Consider the following 13449-nt stretch of genomic DNA (forward strand, 5'->3'; position numbering starts at 1 on the left):
GAGTGATAGGAGCAGAATTAGGCCATTCAGCCCATCAAGCCTATTCCACCATTCAATCATGGCTGATCTATCTATCTCTCCCTCCTAACCCCATTCTCCTGCCTTCTCCCCATAACCTCTGATACCCGTACTAATCAAGAATCTATCTATCTCTGCCTTGACTTGGCCTCCATAGCCTTCTGTGGCAAATAATTCCACAGATTCACCACCCTCTGACTAAAGAAATTTCTCCTCATCTCCTTCCTAAAGGAACGTCCTTTTATTCTTATTCTGTGACCTCTGGTCCTAGACTCTCCCACTAGTGGAAACATCCTCTCCACATCCACTCTATCCAAGCCTTACACTAGTCAATATGTTTCAATGAGGTCCCCCCTCATTCTTCTAAACTCTAGCGAGTGCAGGCCCAGTGCCAACAAATGCTCTTCTTTCTGGATGTCTAATATTTATTCATAGTCTGCATTCCTGGCTGTTGTGATATTTATAATAATTCAATAACCAGTTGGACCAGTCAGTATTGGTTAGTTGATTTCTAAATGTACTGTTGTAAATTGAATTAATTGTACTTAATCTAACATGCATCACTTACAGTAGAGGATCTCGTAGTCACCAGAATTAGAGATTAAATACTGAGAGTCAAGGGACCAATCCAGGTGTGTGATGAAGCTGGAGTGACCCTGGGTGGGAAGCAGATGAGAACATGAGATACAACGTGGAAACAGTCCCTTCGGCCCACCGAGTCCGTGCTAACCAGCGATCCCCATACACTTCTCTGCATCGGCGAGACCAAGCGTAGACTTGGCGATCGTTTCGCTGAACATCTCCGCTCAGTCCGTCTTAACCTACCTGATCTCCCAGTAGCCCAGCACTTCAACTCCCCCTCCCATTCCCAATCTGACCTTTCTGTCCTGGGCCTCCTCCATTGTCAGAGTGAGGCCCAGCGCAAATTGGAGGAACAGCACCTGATATTTCGCTTGGGTAGTTTACACCCCAGCGGTATGAACATTGACTTCTCTAACTTCAGGTTGTCTTTGCTCTCTCTCCACCCCCTCCCCCTTCCCAGTTCTCCCACTAGTTCTCCCACTGCCGCCGCGACGTCAACCGCCTCAACTTCTCCACTCCCCTGTCTCACTCTAATCTTTCCCCCTCTGAACGCACTGCCATTGAATCACTCCGCAAAAACCCAGATTGGGCCATCAAACCAGCTTGCGTCCGGATGGCATGAACATTGAATTCTCCCAGTTTTGCTAGCCCTTGCTGTCTCCTCCCCTTCCTTAACCCTCTAGCTGTCTCCTCCCACCCTCCCATCCGCCCGCCCTCGGGCTCCTCCTCCTCCCCTTTTCCTTCCTTCTCCCCCCCCACCCCCCATCAGTCTGAAGAAGGGTTTTGGCCCGAAACGTCGCCTATTTCCTTCTCTCCATAGATGCTGCTGCACCCGCTGAGTTTCTCCAGCAATTTTGTGTACCTCCCACTAGTCTTACTGTCTCTGACTACATTCTATCTTTGTCTCGCCTTTCCCCTGACATCAGTTTGATGAAGGGTCTCGACCTGAAACGTCGCCCATTCCTTCTCTCCAGAGATGCTGCCCGTCCCGCTGAGTTACTCCAGCATTTTGTGTCTACCTTCGATCCACATACACTAGCTATATCTAACACAACAGTGACAATTTACAGAAGGCAATAAACCTACAAACCCGCACGTCTTTGGAGTGTCGGAGGAAACCGGAGCACCCGGAGAAAACGCACGCGGTCACGGGGAGAACGTGCAAACTGCGTACCGACAACACCCGTATTTCCGGATGGAACCTGGGTCTCTGGCGCTGTGAGGCACCAACTTGTCCACTGTGCCACAGTGTCGCCCCTATCTGGATTACATTGTAAAGCAGTTATATCTACATCTAGCTGCCTCTAACCGTTTCTAAGTTCACATGCAAGAGAAGGTTATGCATCAGTCCAAACAAATTGATACACCTCGTTTTCAGAACAAAAGTTCCGGTCATTTATCATTGCCTTTTACACTTTTCTCAGGGTCAGGCTGCTGAGAAATTTGGGGCGATTTTAGCTGATGCGTTACATATTTCTGAGGGACACACAGTGCTGGAGTAACTCAGCGGGTCGGGCAGCATCTGTGGAGAACATGGATAGGTGACGTTTCACAGAGTGCTGGAGTAACTCAGCGGGTCAGGCAGCATCACTGGAGAACTTGGATAGGTGACGTTTCACACAGTGCTGGATTAACTCAGCGGGTCAGGCAGCATCTGTGGAGAACATGGATAGGTGACGTTTCACAGAGTGCTGGAGTAACTCAGCGGGTCAGGCAGCATCTGTGGAGAACATGGATAGGTGATGTTTCACAGAGTGCTGGAATAACTCAGTGGGTCAGGCAGCATCTGTGGAGACCATGTATAGGTGTTGTTTCAGGCCAAGACCCTTCTCCATCCATGTTCTCCAGAGATGCTGCCCCACCCGCTGAGTTACTCCAGCACTCTGCGTCCATCTGTCTAAACCAGCATCACCAGTTTCTTGTTTCTACATGTTTCTGAGTTTTGCAAGCATTCTATATATAGCAACTGCATAGATAAAAGAAGTCCCATAGTTTAGCAAAATCTCCAAGATAAGATAAGCAAGCGTGACGTATATTTAGATGAAACATTACTTACTGAGCATTTTCCAACTCGACTGTACTTCCTGCTGTTTTCACTCACTGTGTAGATGTAGATATAATTATCATGGGAGCCTATGGCCAAATAATTTCCTTCTAAGGAGAAAAGCAGATCACAAAAATAAATAATAAGCCACTGAGAATCAATTAAGTAAAATTTGTGATTATTAAAAATACAGCATTCTTCTCGAACTGACCAACGACATTATGATGGTAAGGTAGACATTACACGGGGTTGAGGATATGGGGTGGCACAGTGGCGCAGCGGTAGAGTTACCGCCTTACAGCGCCAGAGACCTGGGTTCGATCCTGACTATGGGTGCTGTTTGTACGGAGTTTGTACGTTCTCCATGTGACCGCGTGGGTTTTCTCCAGGTGCTCTGGTTTCCTCCCACACTCCAAAGCCGTACCTTTGTTGGTTAATTGGCTTTTGTACAAATTGCAAACTGTCCCTAGTGCATAGTACGGGGTGATCGCTGGTCAGCACGGGCTTGGTGGGCTGAAGGGCCTGTTTCCACGGTGTACCTCTCAACTAAGCAATCTCGGAGAGCCTGGCATTGTACCACGCTCAATGGTAAAGCATCAGGATGTGGAAATTCAATATAGACATTTGTGGAAAAAAACTTGAAATGATAAGTGAAGAAGGCAATTGGAAAATATACTTTAATGAAAAATGATCTGCCATTTCTTGCCAAGATTGTGGCATGTAAAGAGGAAGACTTTGAATTAGTTTAACGAGAGTCATCATGACAATTAAATTGACTATTGACTATTGACTATTGACTATTGACTACTATCAGAGAATCAGACCATGCAATGGATCCCACTCTTGTGACTTTTCCTCAAGGTCCAGCATATCTTTCCTTATCAGTAAACATCTGTTTGGTTCCCCCAAGAACATCTGCGGTTGGGAATGAGAGATCACAAGTTCATAAATGATAGGAGCAGAATTAGGCCATTCGGCCCATCACGTCTACACCGCCATTCAATCATGGCTGATCTATCTCTCCCTCCTAACCCCATTCTCCTGCCTTCTCCCCATAACCCCTGACACCCGTACTAATCAAGAGTCTATCCATCTCTCCCTTAAAAATACCCATTGACTTGGCCTCCACAGCTTCCTGTGGCAATGAGTTCCACCACCCTCTGACTACAGATATTCCACCTCATCTTCTTTCTAAAGGTACGTCCTTTTATTCTTAGGTTGTGCCCTCTAGTCCTAGACTCTCCTCCTAGTGGAAACATCCTCTCCACATCCACTCTATCCAAGCCTTTCACTATTCTGTAAGTTTCAATGAGGTCCCCCCCTCATTCTTCTAAACTCCTTCGAGTACAGGCCCAGTGCCGACAAACGCTCATCATAGGGACATCCTGGGATGTCAGGACTGTCTTATGAAGAAAGACTGGATAGACTTGGTTTATACTCTCTAGAATTTAGGCGATTGAGAGGGGATCTTATAGAAACTTACAAAATTCTTAAGGGGTTGGACAGGCTAGATGCAGGAAGATTGTTCCTGATGTTGGGGAAGTCCAGGACAAGGGGGTCACAGCTTAAGGATAAGGGGGAAATCCTTTAAAACCGAGATGAGAAGAACTTTTTTTTACACAGAGAGTGGCGAATCTCTGGAACTCTCTGCCACAGAGGGTAGTTGAGGCCAGTTCATTGGCTATATTTAAGAGGGAGTTAGATGTGGCTCTTGTGGCTAAGGGGATCAGGGGTATGGAGAGAAGGCAGGTACGGGATACTGAGTTGGATGATCAGCCATGATCATATTGAATGGCCGTGCAGGCTCAAAGGGCCGAATGGCCTCCTGCACCTAATTTCTATGTTTCTATAGGTTAACCTACTCATTCCTGGGATCATTCTTGTAAACCTCCTCAGGACCCTCTCCAGAGCCAGCACATCCTTCCTCAGATATGGTGCCCAGAATTGCTCACAAGTTTAAAGTAGTCTAAGTCTGAAGACAAGGAATTTCTTTATTTTCTTCCATTCCGTTCAGGAAAAGTCTGCTATTGTTTCTATTCTGGTGCTCACAATATACCAAATGTGACCTGACCAGCGCCTTGTAGAGCTGAGTCCTCTTGAGTTTGCTTTCTTTACTACGACATGGTCTCCATTCTCCTGCCATGTATGGTTATTGCCAACGGTTGTGAGCTGAGATGTCCTGATGGGTGGGTCGCACGGCAGAAGGTGCCGGTGAGCAGCTGTGGTAGCACCACGGCAAGCTGGGCCTGCCCACCGTGGTGCCTGGAGAGGTGAGCCGCCAAGCCTGGCCCCTGCCCGCCCCGGAGACTGGGGACCGGAGAGGAGGGGGTGGGAGTCGGCCATGGTGAGAAGGTACCGGAGCGCTCTGACCTTCCGGCACCCTCAACATCCGCTGCGGGAGGTGATCCCAGGGCACGAAGGGTGAAGGAGAGGGACGATGGCTCACTGGACGATCCAGATCCAGGCCTTTATGGCCAACAACAGCTGGCACTGGGAAAATGGCAACGGAGCTTGTCCACTCCTGCATATGGACTCCAGTGGGCTTGTCTATACATTCTGTACGTAATCAGGGATTGTATTTAGTGTATGGATGACAATAATCTCACTGATCTGTCTGCAAAGCCATAATCTCACTGCACCTTGGTACACGCGGTAATTAACAAACCATTGAACCGTTAGGAGTTAGAGACACAGTGTGTAAACAAGTCCGCGCCGACCAACAATCACTCGTCTACTGGGTCTATTCTACACACTAGGGACAACTTTACAGAAGCCAATTAAGCTACAAGCCTGCATGTCGTTGGAGTGTGGGAGGAAACTGGAGCAGCCGGAGAAAACCCACGTGGTCACAGGGAGAATGTGCTAATACTGTACAGGCAGTACCTGTGGAACCCAGGTCTCTGGCACTGTGAGGCAGCAACTCTACCCGCTGCACCACCGTGCCGCCCCTAACTGCCTGAACCATTGACATGATGCTGCACGGTTACATGGTGAAGCTGTGACGGTTCGCTGCAGTCACGGGGACGATACAGGGACGGGGCATGTTTTCAGTTTTGTTCTCGTAAAGCTACGATCCCACAGTGTGGACACACGCGGTGATGAGGGGGGGGGTGGGGGGGGAGAAGGGGCGGGTACCTGGGGAATAGCGCATGACGGACAGCTGCTCGTTCCCATCTGTGTGGACCGTCACCAGGTCCTTTGTCTCCGTGTCCAGAACCAGCCACCTGTGGATGAAGCAAACGGCTCAGTACCGGCCTTCCCTGGACAAACATCTCCACATCAGCACTGTGAGGGGGCCCAGTGCCAACTCCACACTGCTGCTCAAACTGGGCCCCAGATAGGGCCTGGCCCCAGCTCCACAGCTGCTCAAACTGGGCCCCAGCTCCACAGCTGCTCAAACTGGGCCCCAGATAGGGCCTGGCCCCAACTCTACAGCTGCTCAAACTGGGCCCCAGATAGGGCCTGGCCCCAACTCTACAGCTGCTGCTCAAACTGAGCTACAGAGAGGGCCCAGCGCCAACTCCACTCTGCAGCTCAAACTGGGCTCCACATACAACAGACCCAGAGAATCAATATCCTTCATCACACAGACTGACCCACACAAGCCATGAATATTGACTGACTGGCAGACAGAATGGAGACCAGAGAAATAGACTGAGAGTGGTGGGGAGTGGGAAGGGGAGGGGTAGAGAGGGGGTGGGGGAGTGGGTGGGGGAGTGGGTGTGGAGTGGGAGGGTGTGGGGGGGGAGTGGGGGGAGGGAGAGGGGGGGGGGGAGGGGAGAGGGGGTGGGGGGGGGGGGAGAGGGGTGGGGAGGGGGAGAGGGGGTGGGACGGCGAGAGAGGGGTGGGGAGGGGTGTGGGGTGGGAAGTGGGAGTGGGAGGGGGAGAGAGGTGGGGAGTGGGAGAGGGGGGAGAGGGGGAGGGGGGAGCGGGGGTGGGGGAAACGGGGGTGGGGAGGGGGGAAAGGGGAGGAGAGGGTGAGATGTGCTCAGTTTTGCTCAGTCTGTTGTCACGTGTACCGAGGTAGAGTGAAAAGCTTTTGTTGCGTGCTATCCAGTCAGTGGAAAGACAATACATGATTACAATCGAGCCGGCCATAGTGTATAGACACACGATAAGGGAATAACGTTTAGTGCAAGGTGAAGCCAGTAATGTCCAATCAAGGATAGTCCGAGGGTCCCCGATGAGATAGACTGTATTTCAGGACTGCTCTCTGGTTGTAGTAGGGTGATTCAGAGGGGTGGGGATGGAGAGAGGGGTGGGGACAGAGGGGTGGGGATGGAGAGAGGGGTGGGGACAGAGGGGTGTGGGGAGGGAGAGGGGTTGGGGGAGGAGAGAGAGGGGGGGGGAGGGATGGGGACAGAAAGAGGGTGAAGACAGGTGAGGGGGGTTATTTGATAGGCAGATGGATGGACAAAAGCCAGAGATGAAAGAAGGGGTGTGAGATTGTGAAGCTAGAGGAAGGAATGTAGGTGTAGGGAAGGGGGGGAGAGGAGAAATAGGCATGTCCAGGTGGGACACAGAGGACTGGGGGTACAAAGGCAGGGTGGGGGAGAAAGGGGAGAGAGAGAGATTGTTAGAGGTCACCTATAATTGGAGAATTCAATGTTCATACCATTGGGTTGCAAGCTACCCAAGTGGAATATGAGGTGTTGTTCCTCCATGTGTGTGTGGCCTCACTCTGGCAGGAAGAGGCCCAGGACAGGAAGGCCAGTGTGGGGATGGGAAGGGGAGTTCAAATGGTTGGGAACCGGGAGATATCATAGGCCTTGGTCCCTGCTCTCATTTGAGTTGTGTCAGCAATGCCCTGGATCGCCACCAGGGTCCACTGTTGCTACACAGCTCCCCAGTTAAAGCACCAGCCCCCAACTCCCGCCTGATCAGCTCATCTCACCCAACAAAAATGACAGAATGGGAGGAATAAATGCTGAGTCTTTCATCCAGAGTCGGGGAATTAAGAATCAGGGGGCAGAGGTTTAAGATAAGGGTGGAAATATGTAATAGTAACCCATGGGGTAACTTTATCACACAAGTCAAGTCAAGTTTATTTGTCACATACACATACGAGATGTGCAGTGAAATGAAAGTGGCAATGCTCGCGGAACAACAAAACAACCAAACAAATTATAAACACAATCATAACACACATATTATTTTACATAATAAATAATAGAAGGAAAAACGTTCTGTAGAGTTAGTCCCTGGTGAGAAAGGCGTTTACAGTCCGAATTGCCTCTGGGAAGAAACTCCTTCTCAACCTCTCCGTTCTCACTGCATGGCAACGGAGGCGTTTGCCTGACCGTAGCAGCTGGAACAGTCCGTTGCAGGGGTGGAAGAGGTCTCTCATGATTTTGTTTGCTCTGGAGTTGCACCTCCTGTTGTATAGTTCCTGCAGGGGGGTGAGTGAAGTTCCCATAGTGCGTTCGGCCGAACGCACTACTCTCTGCAGAGCCTTCTTGTCCTTGGCAGAGCAATTCCCGAACCAGATGGTAATGTTCCCGGACAAGATGCTTTCCACCGCCGCTGCGTAGAAGCACTTAGCGTAGAAGCACGTAGAAAGAATGGTGGGCGTATAAATCAAGATGGCGGAGGAGGTAGCTGACGCAGGGACTATTGCCACTTGTGTTGCCAACTTTCTCACTCCCAAATAAGGGACGGGAGGTCAAAATACGGGACAAATTCCCGACGGCAATTCGTTGACGGACTCGGCCGTGGCTGGGTGAATGATGAGTTGTCCCGGGTGCTGGACTGCACACAAAGCCCAGCCGGCGGGCCAGCTGAGGCGTTTTGGCCCAGCGCCCCCGTCCAACTCATGAACCGATGATCGGGCCATGAGAAGGAGGGGAGGTGGTGTCGGAGGTAAGCGAAGGTCCGAAGGTCGGACAGCTGGCCGGGCTGCCGACCCGCGGGGACACGGGCGAGGTGCTGCTGCTGCACTCCATGGGCTGCACTACATCGGGACGGGTGAGGCGGGGCCTGACGCGGCGCTCCGACCCGACAGTCCCCTCGACCCGAGTAGTAGCGGTCAAATACGGGACAAGGGCGGTCCCGTACAGGACAAACCAATTTAGCCCAATACACAGGATGTCTCGGTTAATATAGGACAGTGGGCAACTCCAGTCGCAACGTTTAAGAAACATTTAAACAGCTACATGGATAGGACAGGTTTAGAGGGATATGGGCCAAATGCAGGCCGGTGTGTGCAGGTTTTAGCGGAGGGGTCTGTTTCCCCACTGTATCACTCTATGACTCTTTATTTCCCATCATCCACCTCTGTAAGATCACCTGTGATACAAGGTGCGGAGTCCTAGCCTGCATAACTTCTCCCTGCAGCTCAGTCCCTCTCGAGCCTGGCAACATCCTCGCACTCCACAGAGTGCTGGGCCGCTGCTCCAACGTCACGGAGCTGTGGTTGCGGAGCTCCTAACGCGGGCGGCGCTGACTTTAACATGGCGGAGTCCAGGGACCCTTCGCCGGGGGTGGCCAGCGCGAATCTCCGCCTGTGGACATCGGGAGCCGCGGACTCCGGTGGAAGGTGGCCGATGGCCGGCGAGAGGTTCCTGGCGAGAGTGCCCGAACATCGGGCCGCCCGTAGCGGTGACTACGGGGTGCTTGGGAGGCCCCAACCCCGGGTGAACATTTGGGGAACATCGGTGAGGAGGTTGACTGGACTTTGGTTCCTTCCCTCACAGTGGGGAACTTTGGTGCCACTGGGGGGATGTTTGTGGCGTGGACTGCTGTGTACTGCGTTTCCAGCACCTCCCAGACAACCTTGACATTCATCCTACAATTCCTGGCACCACATTTTACAGCCTGTGATTCCTGCTCCTATTTAGTTATTGGGCTCTGGAGTCAATTTCCATTGACAAAGCTATGAAACACTGTGTGTGGGAAGGAGTTGCTGATGCTGATTCACACCGAAGATAGACACAAAGTGCTGGGGCAACTCAGCGGGTCAGGCAGCATCTCTGGAGGAAAGGAACAGGCGGTGTTTCGGGTTGGAACCCTTCTTCAGACAAAATATTCCGCTGAATAAACAAATTTCTTGGTTGCAATCTGAAATATCATGTCACCAACTAGAGGCCTCCTGTCTGAAGAAGGGTCTCGACCCGAAACATCACTCATTCCTTCTATCCGGAGATGCTGACTGGATGAGTTACTCCGCCATTTTGTGCCTATCTTCGGTGTAAACCAACATCTGCAGTTCTTTCCTACACATACTCCCATCTACCTCACTGGAGACCGTGGACTATCTTTAATCGGACTTTAACTTGCACTAAAAGTCATTCCCTGTATCCTATATCTGTACACTGTGGACGAGTTGATTGTAATCATGTCTAGTGTGACTGGATGGCCCGCAACAAAGCTTTTCACTGTACCTCGACACCTGGTACACATGATGATAATAACAAACTAAACAAAAGGGCCTGTCCCACTGTACGAGGTAATTTAAGAGTTCTCCCGAGTTTCCCCTGATTCAAACTCGGAGAACTACGGTAATGGCCGCTCGTAGGTACTCGGGGCTCTCGTGGACATTTTTCAACATGTTGAAAAAACTTCACGAGCTTACTGCGTTTCCCGAGTACCTGCCGTTAGCGTTACAAGCCGCTAAGAGAAGTCCCCGAGCTCCGACATAGCCGCTACGTACATTCAACGTGCTTACCACGAGTTTCCTTTTTATAAAAACTCGGGAGAACTCTTGGGTAAACTTGTATAGTGGGACAGGCCCTTTAACAATCCGTTGCAGACTTATTTTACTGCTTTTCTTTTGGTGTGAACTTATCTCAATCAAAAGACACGAAAAGAAAACAATTGGCAATGCTGAAAAAGACACAAAGTGCTGGAGTAATTCAGTGGCTCATTGAGTTACTCCAGCACTTTGTGTCTTTTTGTTTTGTAAACCAGAACCTGCAGTTCCTTGCAGTGCTCAGTCCGACAGAAAGGATAATCGAAGATAGAGACTAAATTCCAGAGTAACTTAGCGGGACAGGCAGCATCTCTGGAGAGAAGGAATGGGTGACGTTTCGGGTCGAGACTCATCTTCAGAGGATAATCACGAGATGACTCTTACCTTCCGGTTTGGGTTCCGATAGCAACAACACATCCTGAAGGATGGAAACCGGCAGATTGTGCAGGGTCCTATAGGTCGGAGAAAACAAATTCAGAAACAATAGACAACAGACAATAGATGCAGGAGTAGGCCATTCGGCCCTTCCAGCCAGCACTGCCATTCAATGTGATCATGGCTGATCATCCCCAATCAGCACCCCGTTCCTGCCTTCTCCCCATATCCCCTGACTCTGCTATTTTTTAAGAGCCCTATCTAGCTCTCTATTGAAAGCATCCAGAGAACCGACCTCCACCGCCCTCTGAGGCAGAGAATTCCACAGACTCACCACTCTCTGTGAGAAAAAGTGTTTCCTCGTCTCCGTTCTAAATGGCTTACTCCTTATTCTTAAACTGTGGTCCCTGGTTCTGGACCCCAACATCTGGAACATGTTTCCTGCATCTAGTGTGTCCAAACCCTTAACAATCTTATATGTTTAAATGAGATGCCCTCTCATCCTTCTAAACTCCAGAGTGTACAAGCCCAGCTGCTCCATTCTCTCAGCATACGACAGTCCCGCCATCCTGGGAATTAACCTTGTAAACCTACGCTGCACTCCCTGAACAGCAAGAATGTCCTTCATCAAATTAGGGGACCAAAACTGCACACAATAGACCAGGTGTGGTCTCACTGGGGCTCTGTACAACTACAGAAGGACCTCTTTGCTCCTATAAACACACACGATGGGAACAGATTCATTCATTCCCCACATTGCTGTCGGCTTGGAACTCTCAACTCTGTTTAACACATATGCAGTAATTATGTAGGTGGCATATTTTATGTTGAACAAACATTTCCTTACAATTACAGTCTTCTGATAATTAAACTGTAACAACAGCCATAATTTAAAGGGCCTGTCCCACTTTGGCGATATTTCGGCGACTGGCGGCGACTGTCAAAGTTGTAGTAGGTCACCGAAAAAACTGCGACTGGATTAACGCGCCTGTCCCACTTAGGCAAACGTTTTGGCGACTGCCGGCGAATACGACAATGGAATTCACCGAAGTCATCCTGGCGACAAACTACGACCTCCTGGCGAAAACCTACGTTAACCTGCCGACAACCTACGTCAAGCTAGGCTCATTGGCGTCAAACCCATGGTCACCACTGTTGCCGAAAAATGTTCAACATGTTGAAAATCCAGCGGTGACCAGAAAGACTCTACGACTCTTTGGGCGACTGAGGAGACGACTCACGACCATACGGGCGACACCCCGGCAACAGCCTGGTCGCCTAAAAAAATCGCCTAAGTGGGACAGGCCCTTAACTCACTGCTGTGTTAAGACCAACTGAATCTCTATTGTTAATAATTCTTCAAATATCATCTGCACAGGTTTTGTATCACCCTACTTAGACACAACATGCTGGAGTAACTCAGTGGGACAGGCAGCATCTCCGGAGAGAAGGCATGGGTGACGTTTTGGGTTGAGACCCTTCTTCAGACGTATTAAGATTCATTAAACTTCCTCCATTTCTGATCAAATATTAATATTGCTTTCTCTCCTTCCATTCCGGAACAGTAATGTAAGTTTTGTTTGTGTTTTAAGAATTTCATAGCTCCGTTTCAGGGCGTTCGACAAGGTTCCGCATGGTAGGCTGCTCTGGAAGGTTAGATCGCATGGGATCCGAGAAGAGATGGCTGAATGGATAGATAATTGGCTTCATGGAAGGAAGCAGAGGGTGATGGTGGAAGGTTGCTTCTCGGACTGGAAGCCTATGACTAGTGGTGTGCCTCCGGGTTCGGAGCTGGGCCCGTTACTGTTTGTCATCTACATCAATGATTTGGATGAGAACATACTCGGGCAAGATTAGCAAGTTTGCTGATGTTACAAAAGTGAGTGGTTTTGTAGATAGTGAAGAGGGTTGTGAAAGATTGCAGCAGGATCTGGATCGATTGGCCAGGTGGGCGGAGGAATGGTTGATGGAATTTAATACAGAGAAATGTGAGGCGTTGCATTTTGGAACGTCGAACAAGGGCAGGACCTACACAGTGAATGGTAGGCCTCTGGGTAGTGTTGTAGAGCAGTGGGATCTAGGAGTGCAGGTGCATGGTTCCTTGAAGGTCGAGGCGCAGGTAGATAAAATGGTCAAAAAGGCTTTTGGCACTTTGGCCTTCATCAGTCAGAGTATTGAGTATAGAAGTTGGGAGGTCATGTTGCAGTTGTATAGGACGTTGGTGAGACCACATTTAGAATATTGTGTTCAGTTCTGGGCACCCATGTTATAGGAAAGATATTGTCAAGCTTGAAAGGGTTCAGAGAAGATTTACAAGGATGTTGCCAGGGCTAGAGGGTCTGAGTTATAGGGAGATGTTGAGTAGGCTGGGACTCTTTTCCATGGAGCTCAGGAGGATGAGGGGAGATCTTATAGAGGTGTATAAAATCATGAGAGGAATAGATCGGGTAGATGCACAGAGTCTCTTGCCCAGATTTGGGGGAATGGAGGACCAGAGGTCATAGGTTCAAGCTGAAGGGGAAAAGATTTAATAGGAATCTGAGGGGTAACTTTTTCATACAAACAGTGGTGGTGGGTGTATGGAACCAGCTGCTGGAGGAGGTAGTTGAGACATTCAATACACAGTTGGACAGGTACATGGATAAGAGAGATTTGACGAGATATTGGCCAAACGCACGCAAGTGGGACTAGTGTAGCTGGGTCATGTTGGCCGGGGTGGGCAAGTTGGGCCTGTTTCCACACT

The 13449-nt window shown here is 49.9% G+C and overlaps 1 protein-coding gene across 3 annotated transcripts in view; it reads right to left on the reverse strand.

Moving 5' to 3' along the window:
- The window catches only part of eml1 (EMAP like 1), a 276638-nt gene that overhangs the window by 12220 nt on the left and 250969 nt on the right, over positions 1-13449 (reverse strand). For all 3 annotated transcript variants that reach the window (XM_055641167.1, XM_055641166.1, XM_055641169.1), the window contains 4 exons: positions 10716-10783; positions 5780-5868; positions 2657-2754; positions 587-674 (listed from right to left, as the gene is read on the reverse strand). In XM_055641167.1, the coding sequence (XP_055497142.1) occupies positions 587-674; positions 2657-2754; positions 5780-5868; positions 10716-10783 (343 nt within the window). The remainder of the gene's footprint in view (positions 1-586; positions 675-2656; positions 2755-5779; positions 5869-10715; positions 10784-13449) is intronic.

Source organism: Leucoraja erinacea, chromosome 9 (assembly GCF_028641065.1).
Source record: "Leucoraja erinacea ecotype New England chromosome 9, Leri_hhj_1, whole genome shotgun sequence".
In the NCBI taxonomy this organism is placed as follows: Eukaryota; Metazoa; Chordata; class Chondrichthyes; order Rajiformes; family Rajidae; genus Leucoraja; species Leucoraja erinaceus.